The sequence below is a fragment of the Nerophis lumbriciformis genome, linkage group LG38 (assembly GCF_033978685.3).
Source record: "Nerophis lumbriciformis linkage group LG38, RoL_Nlum_v2.1, whole genome shotgun sequence".
Taxonomy (NCBI): Eukaryota; Metazoa; Chordata; class Actinopteri; order Syngnathiformes; family Syngnathidae; genus Nerophis; species Nerophis lumbriciformis.
In genome coordinates, this window is record NC_084585.2 from 13377174 (window position 1) to 13394314 (window position 17141).

Genomic DNA, 17141 nt, shown 5'->3' on the forward strand with positions numbered 1-17141 from the left:
AAAAATAAGTTATAACGGCGAAGACGAGCATGGATTGTTACAATCACCCGAGATGTGACGTGCTGACCACCTCGTGTTTGTTCGGATCATTTCCGGTAAAAAGATTTTGAGGTAAAAAATTATCTAAAATAAATAACAGCCCCACACACAGACCACAACAAGGTACTTCGTCTTCCAGCCGACTTTGGAAAGTGAACGCTTTCTTTTCATCGTCTTTTTTTAATGTAGGACTTTACTGCAGGTGAAGACAATGATGATGATTATTATTACATGATATACAAACCCCAAAATCAGTGAAGTTTGCACATTGTGTAAATCGGAAATAAAAAAAATACAATGATTTGCAAATCCTTTTCAACCTATATTCAATTGAATAGACTGCAAAGACAAGATATTTAACGTTGGAACTGGAAAACTTTATTTTTTTTGCAAATATTAGCTCATTTGGAATTTGATGCCTGCAACATGTTTCAAAAAAGCTGACACAAGTGGCAGAAAAGACTGAGAAAGTTGAGGAATGCTCATCAAACACTTATTTGGAACATCCCACAGGTGAACAGGCTAATTGGGAACAGGTGGGTGCCATGATTGGGTATAAAAACAGCTTCCATGAAATGCTCAGTTATTTGCAAACAAGGATGGGGCGAGGGTCACCACTTTGTGAACAAATGCCTGAGCAATCTGTCGAACAGTTTAAGAACAACATTTCTCAACAAGCTATTGCAAGGAATTTAGGGATTTCACCATCTACAGTCCGTAATATCATCAAAAGGTTCAGAGAATCTGGAGAAATCACTGCACGTAAACGATGATATTACAGACCTTCGATCCCTCAGGCTGTACTGCATCAAAAAGCGACATCAGTGTGTAAAGGATTTCACCACATGGGCTCAGGAACACTTCAGAAAACCACTGTCAGTAACTACAGTTGATCTAGTATGCAAAGCCAAAGGCATTTATCAACAACACCCAGAAACTTTGCTGGGCCCGAGCTCATTTAAGATGGACTGATGCAAAGTGGTCTGACAAGTTCACATTTCAAATTGTTTTTGGAAACTGGACGTCGTGTCCTCCGGACCAAAGAGGAAAAGAACCATCCCGATTGTTCTAGGCGCAAAGTTCAAAAGCTAGCATCTGTAATGTTATGGGGGTGTATTAGTGCCCAAGACATGGGTAACTTACACATCTGTGAAGGCACCATTAATGCTGAAAGGTACATACAGGTTTTGGAGCAACATATGTTGCCATCCAAGCAACGTTATCATGGACGCCCCTGCTTATTTCAGCAAGACAATGCCAAGCCACGTGTTACATCAACGTGGCTTCATAGTAAAAGAGTGTGGGTACTAGACTGGCCTGCCTGTAGTCCAGACCTGTCTCCCATTGAAATGTGTGGCGCAATATGAAGTGTAAAATACCACAACGAAGACCCCGGACTGTTGAACAACTTAAGCTGTACCTCAAGCAAGAATGGGAAAGAATTCCACCTGAAAATCTTCAAAAGTTAGTGTCCTCAGTTCCCAAACGTTTACTGAGTATTGTTAAAAGGAAAGGCCATGTAACACAGTGGTAAAAATGCCGCTGTGCCAACTTTTTTGCAATGTGTTGCTGCCATTAAATTCTAGGTTAATGATTATTTGCAAAAAAATGTAGTTTTTCAGTTGGAACATTAAACATCTTGTCCTTGCAGTCTATTAAATTGAATGTAAGTTGAAAAGGATTGGCAAATCATTGTATTCTGTTTTTACTTACGAATTACACTACGTGCCAACTTCACTGGTTTTGGGTTTTGTATGTTATTATGCCTCTTAGCCAACACAGCTCAGTCCAAAGCACGGCGGCTGACAGCAGCCAGCCATCTTGTCGCTGGGGACCGCCTCAACCTCCATCAGGTCCTCCAAGCTGTCGTCGGGCTCAACGGGTTCCTCTCCACCTTCCACCCACGCCGGCTGGGTGGCCTCCACAGACCAGAACGGCACCGGCACCTTCAGCTGCATGTCGCTCAGCAGCACCTCCAAGCCGTCAATGTGCTGCTCCAAACCAGGACTTGGCTCCTCCTCCAAGCTGGGCCAGGGGGTCTGCACGGAGGCCGCCCGGGCCGCCACGCCCACCACGCCGTCAAAACATCCTGAAAGGCAACGACACACACCGACACTCTTGTCACAACATGGACAGAACTTGAGTGAGGAGCTGGATAAGATTTTGGGCGGGGGCAAGAGACACAGACGGCCAACCACAGCAGACATGGGTGGATCGAAGCTTACCTGTTTTGACCAATGAGCGCCTGTCGTTGCGCTGTGTCAGCGGGAAGTGTCCAATCAAGAAGCTAGCCTTGCGTAGGTCGGACAGGAAGTTCTCTAGCGCGGACAGGAAGTGAACCCACAGCCGCTCCAATGCTTGTTTGTCCTCTGGCCCGGGGCGGGCAGAGTCATCGTCTGAAAGAAGCGCCGTGAGACGTCGGGAAAGCCCTGCAAAGAGCGAAGACGTCAGTAGCTGTTGGCGAGCTCTTCGCTCGCTCATGTTTGGCTGTTACCGCTGCACATCCCGTGTGCGAGCGACCTCGTCTCGTCCAGCTCCTCCCGCAGGAAGCTGCAGTCGGCCGAGCTGCCCAGCGATGCCACCAGTTGCTGGAAGCAGGAGGTCGCCTTGACCAGCGCGTCCTGAGCGCGCTCGCACTCCCCGCGGTGACGCCGCCGCGCCGCCGCCATCTGGTCCAATGAACGCCGCCACTGACTCATGACGTCCTCGGCCACCTGCTCGCAGGGTTAGAAGGTCAGTCGTCAGGTGAACCTCGGTGGAGCCTGAACATCTTCTTCACGCCATCAGAGTTGGGCGCGCCATGTCTCTTTTAACAAGCGAGCGTAGGAAGTATGAAATAAATAAGTTGTACCTGCGGGCGACGTCTCCAGGCAGCTTCTTGTTCTTCTGGTGTCATGAAGGATGTGCAGCATCAGGCTTCTGTCAACTTCTTTTGTCTCATCCCTAGGGGCCGCCATTTCTTTTAATTAGCAGATGAGGCCAGCTGAGCCTGAGCCACCGCCCGCCCCCCTGTCATGTTTACCCTGAGCTCTGCCTTGCAGGCTAAGCAGTCATTAACACATGCTATTTGAGTCAGGAGTGAACATGTCGACATATCGAAAATATCATTGGTATCAATAACAAAGTCATACTTGCCAACCCTCCCGAATTTTCCTGGGGACTCCCGAAATTCAGCGCCTCTCCCGAAAACCTCACGGGACAAATTTTCTCCCGAAAATCTCCCGATTTTTCAGCCGGAGCTGGAGGCCACGCCCCCTCCAGCTCCATGCGGACCTGAGTGAGGACAGCCTTTTTTCACTTCTGCTTTCCCACGATACAAACAGTGTGCCTGCCCAATCACGTTATTCCATATGAGGCGTCCGGCATACCGCCGATGAGCATGGTGCAGATGGAGAAGATCTTCTCGGCGTCCGTGTTGGCGCACACGATGCCAAAGCCGACGCTGGTCAGGCTGCTGAGGGTGAAGTAGAGGGCGGCGATGTACTAGCTGCGCACCGACGGGCCGCCGACTGTGTTGTTGACGCAGGGCAGTGGTCCCCAACCACGCGGACCGATTGGTACCGGGCCGCACAAGAAATCAAAAAAAAATTTGAATTTTTAAATTTTTTTATTAAATCAAAATAAAAAACTCAATATATACATTATATATCAATATAGATCAATACAGTCTGCAGGGATACAGTCCGTAAGCACACATGATTGTATTTCTTTATGATCTGTGGGACAAATTTTCAAGCGTTGACCGGTCCGCAGCTACAAAAAGGTTGGGGACCAATGATGTAGGGCATTTCCAGGCGTTTGCCCGGCTCATTGAGCCATCCTTGGGGAAGAGACGGGAGGACAACAGGGTGACAAGAACTAAATCATCCAGACTAGAGATAAATTGTGTTATTATGTTTATCTTACCTAAAAATAAATATATTTATTAATTTAAAAAAATAAACTAAATACATTTTTACTATATTTTGCTAAAAACATCAAAATTAATTGTATTTTTATTTGTATTTTTTTTTTCCAGCCATAGAATTATACATTAAAATAAACATATTTGAAATAATTAATTTTAAATGATCATAATAATTCATTTAAAATGACCATATTTAATTATTAAAATAATTGCTTGTTTATCAACAACTTTAGCATTTTATTCATTACATTTTGAAGCTCTCAGAAGCCAAGTTATGTTATATTCCTTAAGATTTATTTATGCAAGTTTGAAGTATCAATTATCTAAACACAGTTTTGTTTGCATATTTTCAAGAGATATATATATATATATATATATATATATATATATATATATATATATATATATATATATATATATATATAAGTGACGTGCTGTGAGGTTCATGGCTGGTGAGCAGTGTTGGGTTGGTTACTGAAAACCAGTAACTAGTTACAGTTACTAGTTACTTTATTTCAAAAGTAACTCAGTTACTAACTCAGTTACTTACACCAAAAAGTAATGCGTTACTGTGAAAAGTAACTATTTAGTTACTTCTTTTTTTCTTCTTTTTTTTTTAAAGCTCCCATTAATGCCCTTTTTGCCTTCATTTCAGTACTGTTATTGCACTGGAGAATAATACAATCTGTTGATCAACTTGACATACATTTTTATTTTCCTTTTAACATAATTAATGAAAAACAGTGCAACATAAAAAGGCATTCCTCCTTTCTTTAAACTTGGACCAATGACCATGAATAAAAAACAAGTTAAAGTGCAACATAAGAAGGCACATCATCTTCCTTGAAACATAAAGCCTGACATCTGGAGTGATGCTGCTGTCTTCCACACTTGGAGCCATGGATTGTAGAATCCTTGTTTTCAGTGTCAGGATCATTGACACAGATGGTGAAGTTTCAGTGCTCAGTAGAGATGGAACACTTTTGAGGGGCTTAAGCACCTGGAGGACCTCACCTGCCACTCTCACATCATCATCAGACAGGGTGACATTTGTCTTCAGGGTGTTGTGGGTCAATGCCTGCTGCTCCAACATATCATAAGTGGAGTTCCACCTCGTTGGGACATCATGTATGAGCAGGCAGCTTTAGCATTTCTTGCTTTGTCTTAAGCACATGAGCAGCTGTTGTGCTTGGGTGGAAGTAAGAAACCTTCCTGATCCTCCCAAAGAGGCGCTCCATCCTATTGACTGAGATTCCCTTCTGTGATGCCAAATTCACTACATGTGCAAAGCACCTATCTGTGGTCCCAGTCCTGCCTCATTCTCTGTAATTATTTGATTTTTGGCATTATCACGTGTGACTGGGATATCTTTATCTTCCATTCCTCCACTGCTTGTGTCAGTACCTGCGCAAGGTGACTCTCGTAGAGGGGGCGTGTCTTCTCATCTCCCAGTCTGCTGTGATGAAGTGAGCGCTTATAGTTCCGCTGGACGTCCACCCGTCTGTCATGAGTGCAACAGATGATGCTCGGGATAGTTCATCCACAACTTTTTTCTTCTCCTGCTCATAAAGATCTGGCACAATCTTATTGCTGAAGTGGGTGCGCGACGGGATGTCGTAACGTGGTTCAAGCACGTTCAGCATGTGTTTAAAACCCTCGTTTTGCACAACCGAGTCTGCACTTATAAACACATCGATTCAATGGCGGGGGCGTTCGAGCTCCTCCGTTACTCCGCTCGCCATGACCACGCTGTGTGTGGACTGAACGTGCCAACAACTTTTTTTCCCCACACCCACACCCACACACACATAGACCGCGCCTCTTTTCTTCTCTCCGGCTTGTGACAGAGGAAGATTCAGAAGAACGACACCGCGCAGCGCTTCTGTTTCTAGCCGATACTACATCAAAAGTAACGTAAAATAACGCAGTAACGCATCATGTAGTAACGGTAACTAAATTACTGAATAAAAAAAAAATAACGCGTTAGATTACTAGTTACCGCCGAAACTTAACGGCGTTACAGTAACGCGTTACTTTGTAACGCGTTAGTCCCAACACTGCTGGTGAGGCACTGACTTCATCACAGTCAGATTTACAAACATATGAACCCTAAAGAGTATCATATTCACCATTTGATTGGCAGCAGTTAACGGGTTATGTTTAAAAGCTCATACCAGCATTCTTCCCTGCTTGGCACTCAGCATCAAGGGTTGGAATTGAGGGTTAAATCACCAAAAATTATTCCCGGGCGTGGCGCCGCTGCTGCCCACTGCTCCCCTCACCTCCCAGGGGGTGATCAAGGGGATGGGTCAAATGCAGAGGACAAATTTCATTACACCTAGTGTGTGTGTGACAATCATTGGTACTTTAACTTAACTTTGACTTTACACATACAAACTGTAGCACACAAAAAAGCACATTTAATAAAAAAAACCTTATTATGGTCTTACCTTTACTTATAAATGAAGTCCATGCCCCGCTGTTGTGCTGGATTAATGCACACCCTGACGGGAGTGTTATATCAACTAAAGCCCTCACTTAAACTTTCCACGTGCAAGATTGAATCTATTTAAAAAAGTGTAACCGAGGGTGTATAAATGTCGCCTATACTGTATGAAACTACAAAATAAACACGGAGGCTCCAGTTTACACGAGGACCACTTTATTTACCTTCTTTCAAAAACCTCCGCTCCACTGTGTCATCACTTCCGCTCTTAGCGCCTTCAAAATAAGAGCTCAAGGCATATACTGTATAACAGCGCATAACAGGAACTTAACATCACAAAGAGGAAAGCCCATAAAAATAGGTTACAAAAGTTATTTAATAAGAAGCCAAAAAGTGCAAAAACAATAATGTTCGTGTTAGAGGAGTTGTGAATTAGATACACCTGCAGTCTGCAGGTGTACCTAATGTTGTGGCCCTGCAGTCATTCACAACTCCAACACGAACATTATTGTTTTTGCACTTTTTGGCTTCTTGTGAAATAACTTTTTTAAATAGATTCAATCTTGCACGTGGAAAGTTTAAGTGTGGGCTTTAGTTGATATTACACTCATGTGTTTTTTCAACGGCGGTGGTGCAGGAGGCGGGACTACTGCGAGCCTCAGCCAGTGCGTCTTTTGCAGCCGTTTTATGATTGCTCAGCACAAGAAATACGTTACACACATACAGTTGTTGACAAAATACACAGTACATTATATACCTCAGCTAACTAAACTATGGAAATGTATAATATAGTTCACATAGCAATACGGTCTCACTGCACAGCAGGCCAGCAGTTAGCCGAGTCCGCAAACCATGTTGAGGCACAACTGAGTGACGTGCCTCAACTGGCTGCTGTTCACCGCACCGTCTCTTCTCAGTATTTGAACGGCAAATGTGAAAATTCAGCTATTTTAAATAAAAAATAATCTAAAACTGGTGAAGTTAAATGGAAAATAACTTTATAGTATAATCACTGGATACATATAACAATTTAATTAAAAAAAATTCTTTTTACATTTTTTTTCTTTCCATGATGGCAGGTGAGGCCCCCGCCTCACCTGCCTCTAGTGACACACATATATATATATATATATATATATATATATATATATATATATATATATATATATATATATATATATATATATATATATGAAATACTTGACTTGGTGAATTCTAGCTGTAAATATACTCCTCCCCTCTTAACCCCCCCCCCCTCCCTCGCCTATATATATATAATATACTAACAGCATTTCATGATTAATATTTATAAATTAAGATTCCTAATAAATGACACTAGAATAAGCACACATTTGATTGGTAAATCATAGTGTAACGACCTGGAATGACACTTTATGTGTGGTGTTGGAGTTGTCCGACTTTTTGTGTGGCTGTAAACACATCACTGGCTAAGTGCCATATGTGCATTGTTGGCGCAAGTGAGAAAGAGCGAGCGGCTGCTTTTGATACAACAAAGTTGCTTTTGGTCTGGTTTGTACTGCAGAAATGACCACTTTTGCTAGATATCATTTTTTTTACCAATGTTTTGGTGATGTGTTTATGGCCGACAATAAAGAGTTTTGCTCAGTAAAGTGATCGATGGAATTCATGTCCTCAAACCGTCTCGACAGACGTTACAATATTTGAGCAATGATGACGAAAACTGTTTTCTCTGTCGTGTCCGTGTGTCGAAAATTGTTATGCGCTTATTTTTTTATTTGATTTTGTGCGTGGCATAGATTTGCCGTGCGCAGAGGACGCTTGAGCAGTGCGCAATTGCACAGGCGCGCACCTTAGAGGGAACGTTTCTGGCAGTCTTCAAAGTACCCCAAGGCTGCCACAAATAATTGGAGGGTGCGGGCAGAACTGTGGACACTTTTGTGATTTGGATAACATCGGACCGTCTGCCCTGCACGATGAATTTGAAGACCAGTCATACACAATTTAGAGCAGTGGTTCTTAACCTTGTTGGAGGTACCGAACCCCACCAGTTTCATATGCGCATTCACCGAACCCTTCTTTAGTGAAAAATAAAAAAAATAATTTTTCAAATTCAAGACAAAGTTATAAGTTTTTGGTCACACTTTAGTATGGGGAACATATTCTAAGTAAGAAAGACTTAATTTAGAGTTATTTGGACACTAGGAGAACATATTCTAAGTAACAAAGACTTAATGTAGAGTTATTTGGTTAGGGTTAGGGTTAGAGGGTTAGGGCCAGGGTTAGAGGGTTAGGGTTATAATAAGGCCATGCCGAATAAGGCATTAATAAGTACTTAATAATGACTAGTTAAGAGCCAATATGTTACTAATTTGCATGTTAAATAGCAACTAATTAATGGTGAATATGTTCCCCATACTAAAGTGTTACCATGTTTTTTTACTGGGGCACAAAATGAACCGTGCATGAACATCACCTTGTTCAAACAACAAAACCAACACAGTGCATAAACTCACAACAAATTACACGCCTGCAAATCAGTGTGACTTCTGCTGTTGCCATATCTGTAATACGTCGATAGAGAGAAGTTTTTATTTACACGATGAGTTAGGTGTGTCTTGACCTCCGCCGAACCCCTGAGCCCGACTCACCGAACCCCTAGGGTACGATCGAACCCAGGTTAAGACTGATATAGAGTGAAAAGTAAATTTTATTTTCACTCGCATGCAAAACATTCTAACTTGGATTGTTTCCCTGGCTTCGAGACTCTCCTGAAGGATAGTGCGGCGAAGACACAACAAACTCCCTTCTTGTCTCTCATGGGCACACACCTGTTGTTGTTGACTTTGGACTGACTGGCGGCTGCAACAACACCAAGGCCGCCGAACAGATACACACGGCAGGCTTACACACACACACACATGCATCCACAAAAAATATACGCCACACACACATACCCCACACCCCCATCCAACGACCTTGACGCGAATCCCTTAGGGGTGATGGACAGCTGGGCAGCGCCTGAAGAGCTGCAGCCTGCCTCCGTAGCCCCCACTCCCTCCCCTCTGTTGCAAGTCTTGAGTTGTATGTTGTAATATGTATATGTGCTTTACTATGGAGTTTTTTCCCCACTCCACAATGGGCCCCCTTAGGAGCCCAGTCTAGATTGTATTTATTTACTCATCCTCCCCCAGCGTTTACCTTTTCCCCATCTTTTACGGGACGCCTTGTGGCGACCCGTCAGCGTTCCTGTTCTGTAACCCTGTACACTGTTTGTTTGTCTAATCTTGAACGGGTTTGTGCTGAAAACAAAGTTTTGTTGTACTTGTGCAATGACAATAAAGACCTACCTACCTAGTAGTAGACTTTTTTTGGGCTTTAGTATCTGATGGGTTATAGGGGATTTATCACATTCAAGGACAAAAGCATGTACAGTATATACTGTATAATGAAGTGAGAAATACTTGCCATTAGTTCCAATAGATTTCTGTGGATTTCTATTTCCATTCTAAAAGTTATGTATTCATATTTTGTGCAATATTTCATACGTAGATACACTAATGTTAGCTTTTTTTGGTTTAATTTTCCATGCGTAAATACATCTGTTATTGCTAACTACCGGTACTTGTGTAATAGGACTACGTGCAATAATACCAGTTTAACTTACGAGGTCAGAGGAGATGTGTATTTTCTTCCTTCATCACAATCATTATATGCAACAATTAAGCACTTCTCCATTTGCCTTATGCACTTTACCTACTATGGTCACTTTGTTCCTGATCTTAGGTCATCAACTTTTTGGCTACGATTTGGCACCTTTAAATGGTAAATGGGTTATACTTGTATAGCGCTTTTCTACCTTCAAGGTACTCAAAGCGCTTTGACACTATTTCCACATTCACAAACACATTCACACACTGATGGCGGGAGCTGCCATGCAAGGCCCAACCACGACTCATCAGGAGCAAGGGTGAAGTGTCTTGCTGAAGGACACAACGGACGTGACTTGGATGGCGGAAGAACAAATACAGCAAATGGTGACTTCCTATCAGGAGTAGGGATGTCCGATAATGGCTTTTTGCCGATATCCGATATTCCGATATTGTCCAACTCTTTAATTACCGATACCGATATCAACCGATTCCGATATATACAGTCGTGGAATTAACACATTATTATGCCTAATTTGGACAACCAGGTATGGTGAAGATAAGGTACTTTTTAAAAAAAATCATAAAATAAAATAAGATAAATAAATTAAAAAAAGAAAGTAAAACAATATAAAAACAGTTACATAGAAACTAGTAATTAATGAAAATGATTAAAATTAACTGTTAAAGGTTAGTACTATTAGTGGGCCAGCAGCACGCACAATCATGTGTGCTTACGGACTGTATCCCTTGCAGACTGTATTGATATATATTGATATATAATGTAGGAACCAGAATATTAATAACAGAAAGAAACAACACTTTTGTGTGAATGAGTGTGTGGGGGCGGGGGGGTTTGGGTTGGTGCACTAATTGTAAGTGTATCTTGTGTTTTTTATGTTGATTTAATAAAAATAAAAACAATAAAAAATAAAATAAAAAACGATAGCGATAATTTAAAAAAACAATACTGATATTTTCCGATATTACATTTTAAAGCATTTATCGGCCGATATTATCGGACATCTCTAATCAGGAGTTTTATAATAAATCTATGAACAAGCTTATTGGTGTGTCCGGTGGGACTGGTGAAAGTTAAGTAGAAGAAAATGCAATCGGTTATAAATTATTTAATGTCTCTGTGCGGCCAGGTAGCAAATTCATCACGGACCGGTGCCGGTCCCTGGAGACCACTGAGATAACCCATTTGTGTTAATTGTTCATGCAGATTAGAGACTTATTGCTAGTGTCATTAATAACATTACTACCATTTCATTAATAGACTTACTTTATTTTTCAATTGTCTGTGGTAAAATGAAATAAGGGAATCATTGTATTGTTTGTAAATGCACTACTTGTTCAGGGGTCAGTCAAGGATGATGTCACACGCAGTAGGCATGCCCTAAACTGGATTTTGAACCGTAAGTAGGTGTACATCATATCCGACCGCCATTTTTTTTTTTTTTGTTGTAGTTTTCTCAACTTTCTCAGTCTTTTTTGCCACTTGTGCCAGGTTTTTTTAAACATGTTTGCAGGCATCAAATTCCAAATGAGCTAATATTTGCAAAAAATAACAACGTTTTCCAGTTCGAACGTTAAATATCTTGTCTTTGCAGTCTATTCAATTGAACATAGGTTGAAAAGGATTTGCAAATCGTTGTATTCTGTTTTTATTTACGATTTACACAACGTGCCAACTTCACTGGGTTTGGTTTTTGTGCTACGTCAGATCTATACCAAAATTCCCGGTACCGCCCACCTCTATTTTAAGTACAATGTCTCATCGATAACATGTAGTACTTTACTGTTTGTGTCAGGACTAACTTTTACCTTCAGAAAAAAAGTTATTTTTTACTTTGCTGTATTTTCAACAAGCTTTGTCGACACTCTGTACTTTTTGTATTGTTTAGCCATTGGCTGCCAGAAGTATTGTGATGTTGCGCGTCTGTCAAGCTATAGAAAAACAAGATGTATGATTGGTTAGTTGGGTGTGGCGCCAATTCAAACAGGAAGTAATGCTGCGTTTCCATTACCTCGGAAGTTGTCACGGGCTCCTTCAGCATTAGACTGTTACATCCACAGTGCAAGAAGGGGCGCTACCACAGGTCCGCTCTACCCACAACCATAAGAGTTTACAACGCACTTACATGATTACTGTGATGATTTTTTTCGGTGGTGTGCAATACGGATATTAGTGTTTTTTTGTTGTATTTTATCTTCTATCTATACATAGTAGTGAGCAATATGTAGTATTTATTACTATTTTTTGTTTGTTTTTATCATGCTTTACTTTTGTTACTGTATGTAAAAACCTGCATTGCAACCTTGTAATTTCCCTATTGTGGGATAAAAAAAGTCTATCCAATCCTAGTTAAACCTTACTCCCTGACAACTTCAAAGAGTGTTCTAGCTACTTGATTTGCAGCTTGGGCTTTTAGCCTAGTGGCTGGCACACTAACCTCTACTATGGCGGTGTCAGTAAGGGAAGACCAGAAACAGAGTGCAGGTCCAATAGACTTGGAATGACGTCCAAGCCAAGTTGCGATGTCGAAAATCATGATGGCCACATCCACGAAAGCAATTTTGCGCCTGTCTTGTCTGAATATAAACAACTTATGGGAAAAATCCATTCTTTCTGCATCCTTTAAATACGATGGATGATGAGGAAACACAGACGCTATTGCTTGCAATGTACAGCGTATTTACCACATGAAATAAATAGGGATGTCCGATAATGGCTTTTTGCCGATATCCGATATTCCGATATTGTCCAACTCTTTAATTACCGATACCGATATCAACCGATACCGAAATTAACCGATATATGCAGTCGTGGAATTAACACATTATTATGCTTAATTTGGACAACCAGGTATGGTGAATATAAGGTACATTTTTAAAAAATTAATAAAATAAGATAAATAAATTAAAAACATTTTCTTGAATAAAAAAGAAAGTAAAACAATATAAAAACAGTTAAATTGAAACCAGTAATTAATGAAAATTAGTACAATTAACTGTTAAAGGTTAGTACTATTAGTGGACCAGCAGCACGCACAATCATGTGTGCTTACGGACTGTATCCCTTGCAGACGGTATTGATATATATTGATATATAATGTAGGAACCAGAATATTAATAACAGAAATAAACAACCCTTTTGTGTGAATGAGTGTGAATGAGTGTAAATGGGGGAGGTTTTTTTTGGGGTTGGTGCACTAATTGTAAGTGTATCTTATGTTTTTTATGTTGATTTAATAAAAATAAAAAAATAAAAAATAAAATAAAAATAAATAAAAACATACCGATAATAAAATAACGATACCGATCATTTCCGATATTACTATTTTAACGCATTTATTGGCCGATAATATCGGCAGGCCGATATTATCGGACATCTCTAGAAATAAACGTAGTTTACACTGCAGTGACATTACCATATATAACGTACGTTTGTACAACAAAAGATTGTATCTGGCTGATTTAGTGTTACAAAAACAAATCAGAAGTGCTAATAACTGATATTATGGCAGCGGATATCATTGTTTACATCCAGAGCAGCCATCTTTGAAACAAACTCGGTGTCACGGCCCGGGCGCACTCGAGTGTGCATTCATCTGTGTGCTGCGCTGCGCGAGCCTGCACACACCGCTACGGCTGCATTCAATCGCCAGTCAGTCAGCACTCAACACACCTGCCTCTGATGAGCTCCCTGGGCTACTTAAGCCAGTTCAAACATGCGTTCCGGGCCAGAACGTAGCGACCTGTTCCAGTGCAGTAAGCCGAATATCTCAAGCTCTATGCACACTCTCTCTCTCTGTGTTTATCCCCCTTCGTGTTCATTTGTCTCGTGTCCCTTGTCGTCTTCCAGCAGCATTCCTCCGTTCCCGCGTCACGAGCTGTGTGTCTTGTCTCCCCCTATTCCCTCTGGTTCTCTGGCTGCCTCTTGGATCTGGACCTCCCGCCTGGACACAGACTCTGACGCCTCGCCCCTGCCCTTGACCTCACGCCTGCCCGCGGACATCCGAGCTTGCCTTTCCCCCTTGGACTTCCGCACCTCGCTCCACACTTCCAGTAACACTCATCAGATAATCGCTACACATATTCACACACCATTTTGGATTAGTTTCACATTCCATACTTAGTGAGCTAAAACTATGTCCCTGCATTCTGTGCCGTCTTCTTCCCCCGCTGTACCGTAACACTCGGGGTTGGTGAGAATGCTCCGACTTTCCGAGTCGGAAGTCCGACCTTGAGGGGCGTTCCAGTAGAAATTCCGACTAGGAACTCTGAAATTCCGACTTCCCAGTACAAATGGAACGCACAAATACGACCTGGCTTGCAGGACCTCCGGGGTCTTGTGCACCACAGGCAACAACCAAAGTTATTTTCCTGTGAGATATCTTTACTTTGACTTAGGTTGGCTTTTGACTACTTTATACAAGAACAAACTGCCCTCGTTTTTTTTTACTAGATAAAAAATGAATTCCAACTCAAAATAAATGTTATTATTTTGTTTTATTCTATTTATATTGCACATAAACAAGCAGTGAATTGTTGCAGGTGAAGATCCACTGTTTAGCTTAGCTTAGCACAAAGGCTAGCAGCTAGTGCTCTTGTTAAATGCTCAAGTGTACACTGCTAGTGTTACCTCCAGAGCTGATACTGCTAAGTTTCCTATGTAAACATACGACGTGTCAATCACATCGCCAAGCTAACTTCCTGTCTTTATGCTAAGCTAGGCGTGCAGTCTTCTTGCAACACTTCTGCTAAGTTAGCGACAACGAATGAAGTTTAACGATTGATGGCTCAGACACATTTTGGAATGAATGACAGTCTGCTTCCTGTTGTCCTGAAGGCATCTTCTCTGATTGGCTGGCAGCATCATGAAGTTGCCAAGTTGGCGGCGGCGCATTGTTTGTCAACGTCACGGCAGCGTGCCTCTGCGTGCGGTGAGCGCCTCCGTCACCTCTTGGCAGAGACACTGGCAGAAGCCGTAGAGGACAAGCAGCAGCAGCGTGGACGGAACCAGGCTGACTAGGACCACGCCCAACCACATGTGGCCGATCATCAGCAGGTAGATGCCCAGTGGTAACGAGCTGAAGTACACCTGCGCCGCAAACAACAACGTCCGTCAACGCTCTGGCACCGCCTGTTTCCGTATGTACAACAGCACTGACCAGACACAGCGCCCCCAGCAGGCAGCGGGGGAAACTGTGAGACGTCCAGGTGCGACACTTTTGAGCAGGCAGGTTGCAGGGCAGCGAGTCCAGGCTGGAGGGGCGGTACAGACCCACCACGTTGAGCACGCTCAGTGAGTCCGATGACGGCGAGTCGTCAGGCAGCTCCATGATGGTGATGACGAGGCAGTCCGAGGAGCGATGCGCCGAGTCGGCACCTGGTGAGACGCGGTTTCAACTCGACGCTAACTCGGAGAGATAATCAAAGCAAGATGGCGGCTTGTCACCTGTCAGCCCGCTGGGACTCAGCACCACCTCGCCGTGACCGCCCCGACGTGCTCGGTCCTGACACGACAGGACCGCCAGGATGTGTCGGTCGTCCTCCATCAGCCACACCTGAAGACGACAGGAAGTCGGCAGGAATAAGGGGGAACATTGGCGACCATCAACACGGTGAAGGAAACAAACGACAATGGCACCTCTTCATCTGGGACGCGGGTCTCGTGGCGGCAGAACGGGCAGCTGATGATGGACGGGGAGGACTCGCCTGCACAACAAGACATGACCGTGACGACGATGATGGCGGTTGTGCTTGATGGAGGTGGACTCACCCATGTCCACCATCCTCTTCAGACACTTGGCGCAGACTCGGTGCAGACACGCCAGCAGTTTGGGTTTACGGCTGCGAGTGTCATAGCGATTGTAACAGATTTTACACTCCAGCTCCTCCAGCGTGTAAACCAGCGACTGAGCCCACGTCTGCACCTGCACATGTCCCACAGCGTCTACGTTACTGCGCAGTCATGTTTCGAGGACCGCGCGGACTTCTCACCTTGCCTTCCATCTCCTGACTTGGCGCCGCCTTCTTTGCTTGGCTCATCCTATTGGCTGTCAGAAGCAGGAAGCGGCGACGGCGGGGATTGTGACGTCACTTCCTGTGACGACGACGCGTGACTGCTTTTCACTGAGGTGGTCCTGGGTGACAGGACGTCCAGCGTCCAACGCGGAGACACGCGTCCATCTGCAGGCACACTTGGGTCAGCAAGCCTCCTGATTGGTCCTCATCACAGCGATACAATGTAAACAACAGCACTGCATTACACACACAATTCCGTGTCAAGGACATTTTTTTCTCTTTTCATTACACAGTCATACACAGCAATACACATACACTTTATTTATAGACACAGGCTGCAGCTCTTACGTAACTGACTGGAGTTGCTATGGCAACAGCTTCACTTGAATGGCTGATCACTCAATGTGATGATGTCATGTTGCTGGCTATCGCGCAAATAGGGTCGTGGACAGACACACGTGTGTGCGGCTAACTAGAGAGCTCGCCAGCTCGACAGATATGGATTCGCCGTGACACGCATGCAAACGGGTGTACCTAAAAAAGTGGGCGCGTGTTGAATCGGGCGTGTCACGTGACTATACGCAGCATGTCGCTCACCTGATGCGCGTGCAAGGACGGCTCGTTCGGCAGCTGTCACTCACTCGACGTCGCCCATGTTCGACTGCACGGTTAGTTCGGGTGACGTGACGTCATCTTCATAGTCCGCTCGTGACTGACTGCAGCGCGGTGCACGCGGCCAGCCAAGTGGCCACCGCGGGGGGTGGGGGTTGGGGGGTTATCCCGGGTTACCATGGCAACTGGTCCCCGGAGAGATCAAACATGTGGATCATGATTGCGTTCTGATCGCTCTTGGGTACGTCATGTGTTGGTCCTCCGTGGTCACGTGACTGCTTGATGACGTGACAGGAGATCGCAAATTTCTTCCCGCGTGAGATAATTATTATGCAGAGACAAATAGCAAGTAAAATATGAAAATAATATCTTTGTAAAAATTGCATGCATACATAAAATAAAATCCATTTTAACATGAATTGACTCAACCATTTCTACTTAAAAACCCGAAAAAACATGTTCCCTAAAAATA

General features: G+C 43.3%; 2 protein-coding genes across 2 annotated transcripts; both read right to left on the reverse strand.

The window, feature by feature from the left end:
- Positions 1-1808: 1808 nt before the first annotated feature.
- On the reverse strand, positions 1809-2976 carry LOC133578144 (regulator of G-protein signaling 9-binding protein). Its single transcript, XM_061932331.1, has 4 exons — positions 2891-2976; positions 2534-2753; positions 2265-2468; positions 1809-2128 (listed from the first exon to the last, which is right to left on the reverse strand). Exons 1-4 carry the CDS (start codon positions 2933-2935, stop codon positions 1809-1811), a joined length of 789 nt encoding a protein of 262 aa, XP_061788315.1. The 5' UTR covers positions 2936-2976.
- An 11544-nt stretch (positions 2977-14520) lies between these two features.
- On the reverse strand, positions 14521-17093 carry LOC133578181 (E3 ubiquitin-protein ligase RNF182). Its single transcript, XM_061932388.1, has 7 exons — positions 16655-17093; positions 16034-16222; positions 15813-15966; positions 15681-15748; positions 15489-15597; positions 15202-15419; positions 14521-15131 (listed from the first exon to the last, which is right to left on the reverse strand). The coding sequence occupies exons 2-7, from the start codon at positions 16079-16081 to the stop codon at positions 14949-14951; spliced, it is 780 nt and encodes a 259-aa protein (XP_061788372.1). The 5' UTR covers positions 16082-16222; positions 16655-17093; the 3' UTR covers positions 14521-14948.
- Between the last annotated feature and the right edge of the window lie 48 nt (positions 17094-17141).

What these genes read in the sequence shown, in the direction of transcription:
- LOC133578144 (XM_061932331.1), bottom strand. Translation starts at nt 2,935, where the DNA reads ATGACACCAGAAGAACAAGAAGCTGCCTGGAGACGTCGCCCGCAG. An exon ending in CCTGGAGACGTCGCCCGCAG is followed by an intron (nt 2,754 to 2,890) that starts GTACAACTTATT and finishes CCCTGCGAGCAG; the next exon opens with GTGGCCGAGGACGTCATGAG. An exon ending in CGCACACGGGATGTGCAGCG is followed by an intron (nt 2,469 to 2,533) that starts GTAACAGCCAAA and finishes CGCTCTTTGCAG; the next exon opens with GGCTTTCCCGACGTCTCACG.
- LOC133578181 (XM_061932388.1), bottom strand. Translation starts at nt 16,081, where the DNA reads ATGAGCCAAGCAAAGAAGGCGGCGCCAAGTCAGGAGATGGAAGGCAAG. An exon ending in GAAGAGGATGGTGGACATGG is followed by an intron (nt 15,749 to 15,812) that starts GTGAGTCCACCT and finishes CTTGTTGTGCAG; the next exon opens with GCGAGTCCTCCCCGTCCATC. An exon ending in CCCGCGTCCCAGATGAAGAG is followed by an intron (nt 15,598 to 15,680) that starts GTGCCATTGTCG and finishes TGTCGTCTTCAG; the next exon opens with GTGTGGCTGATGGAGGACGA.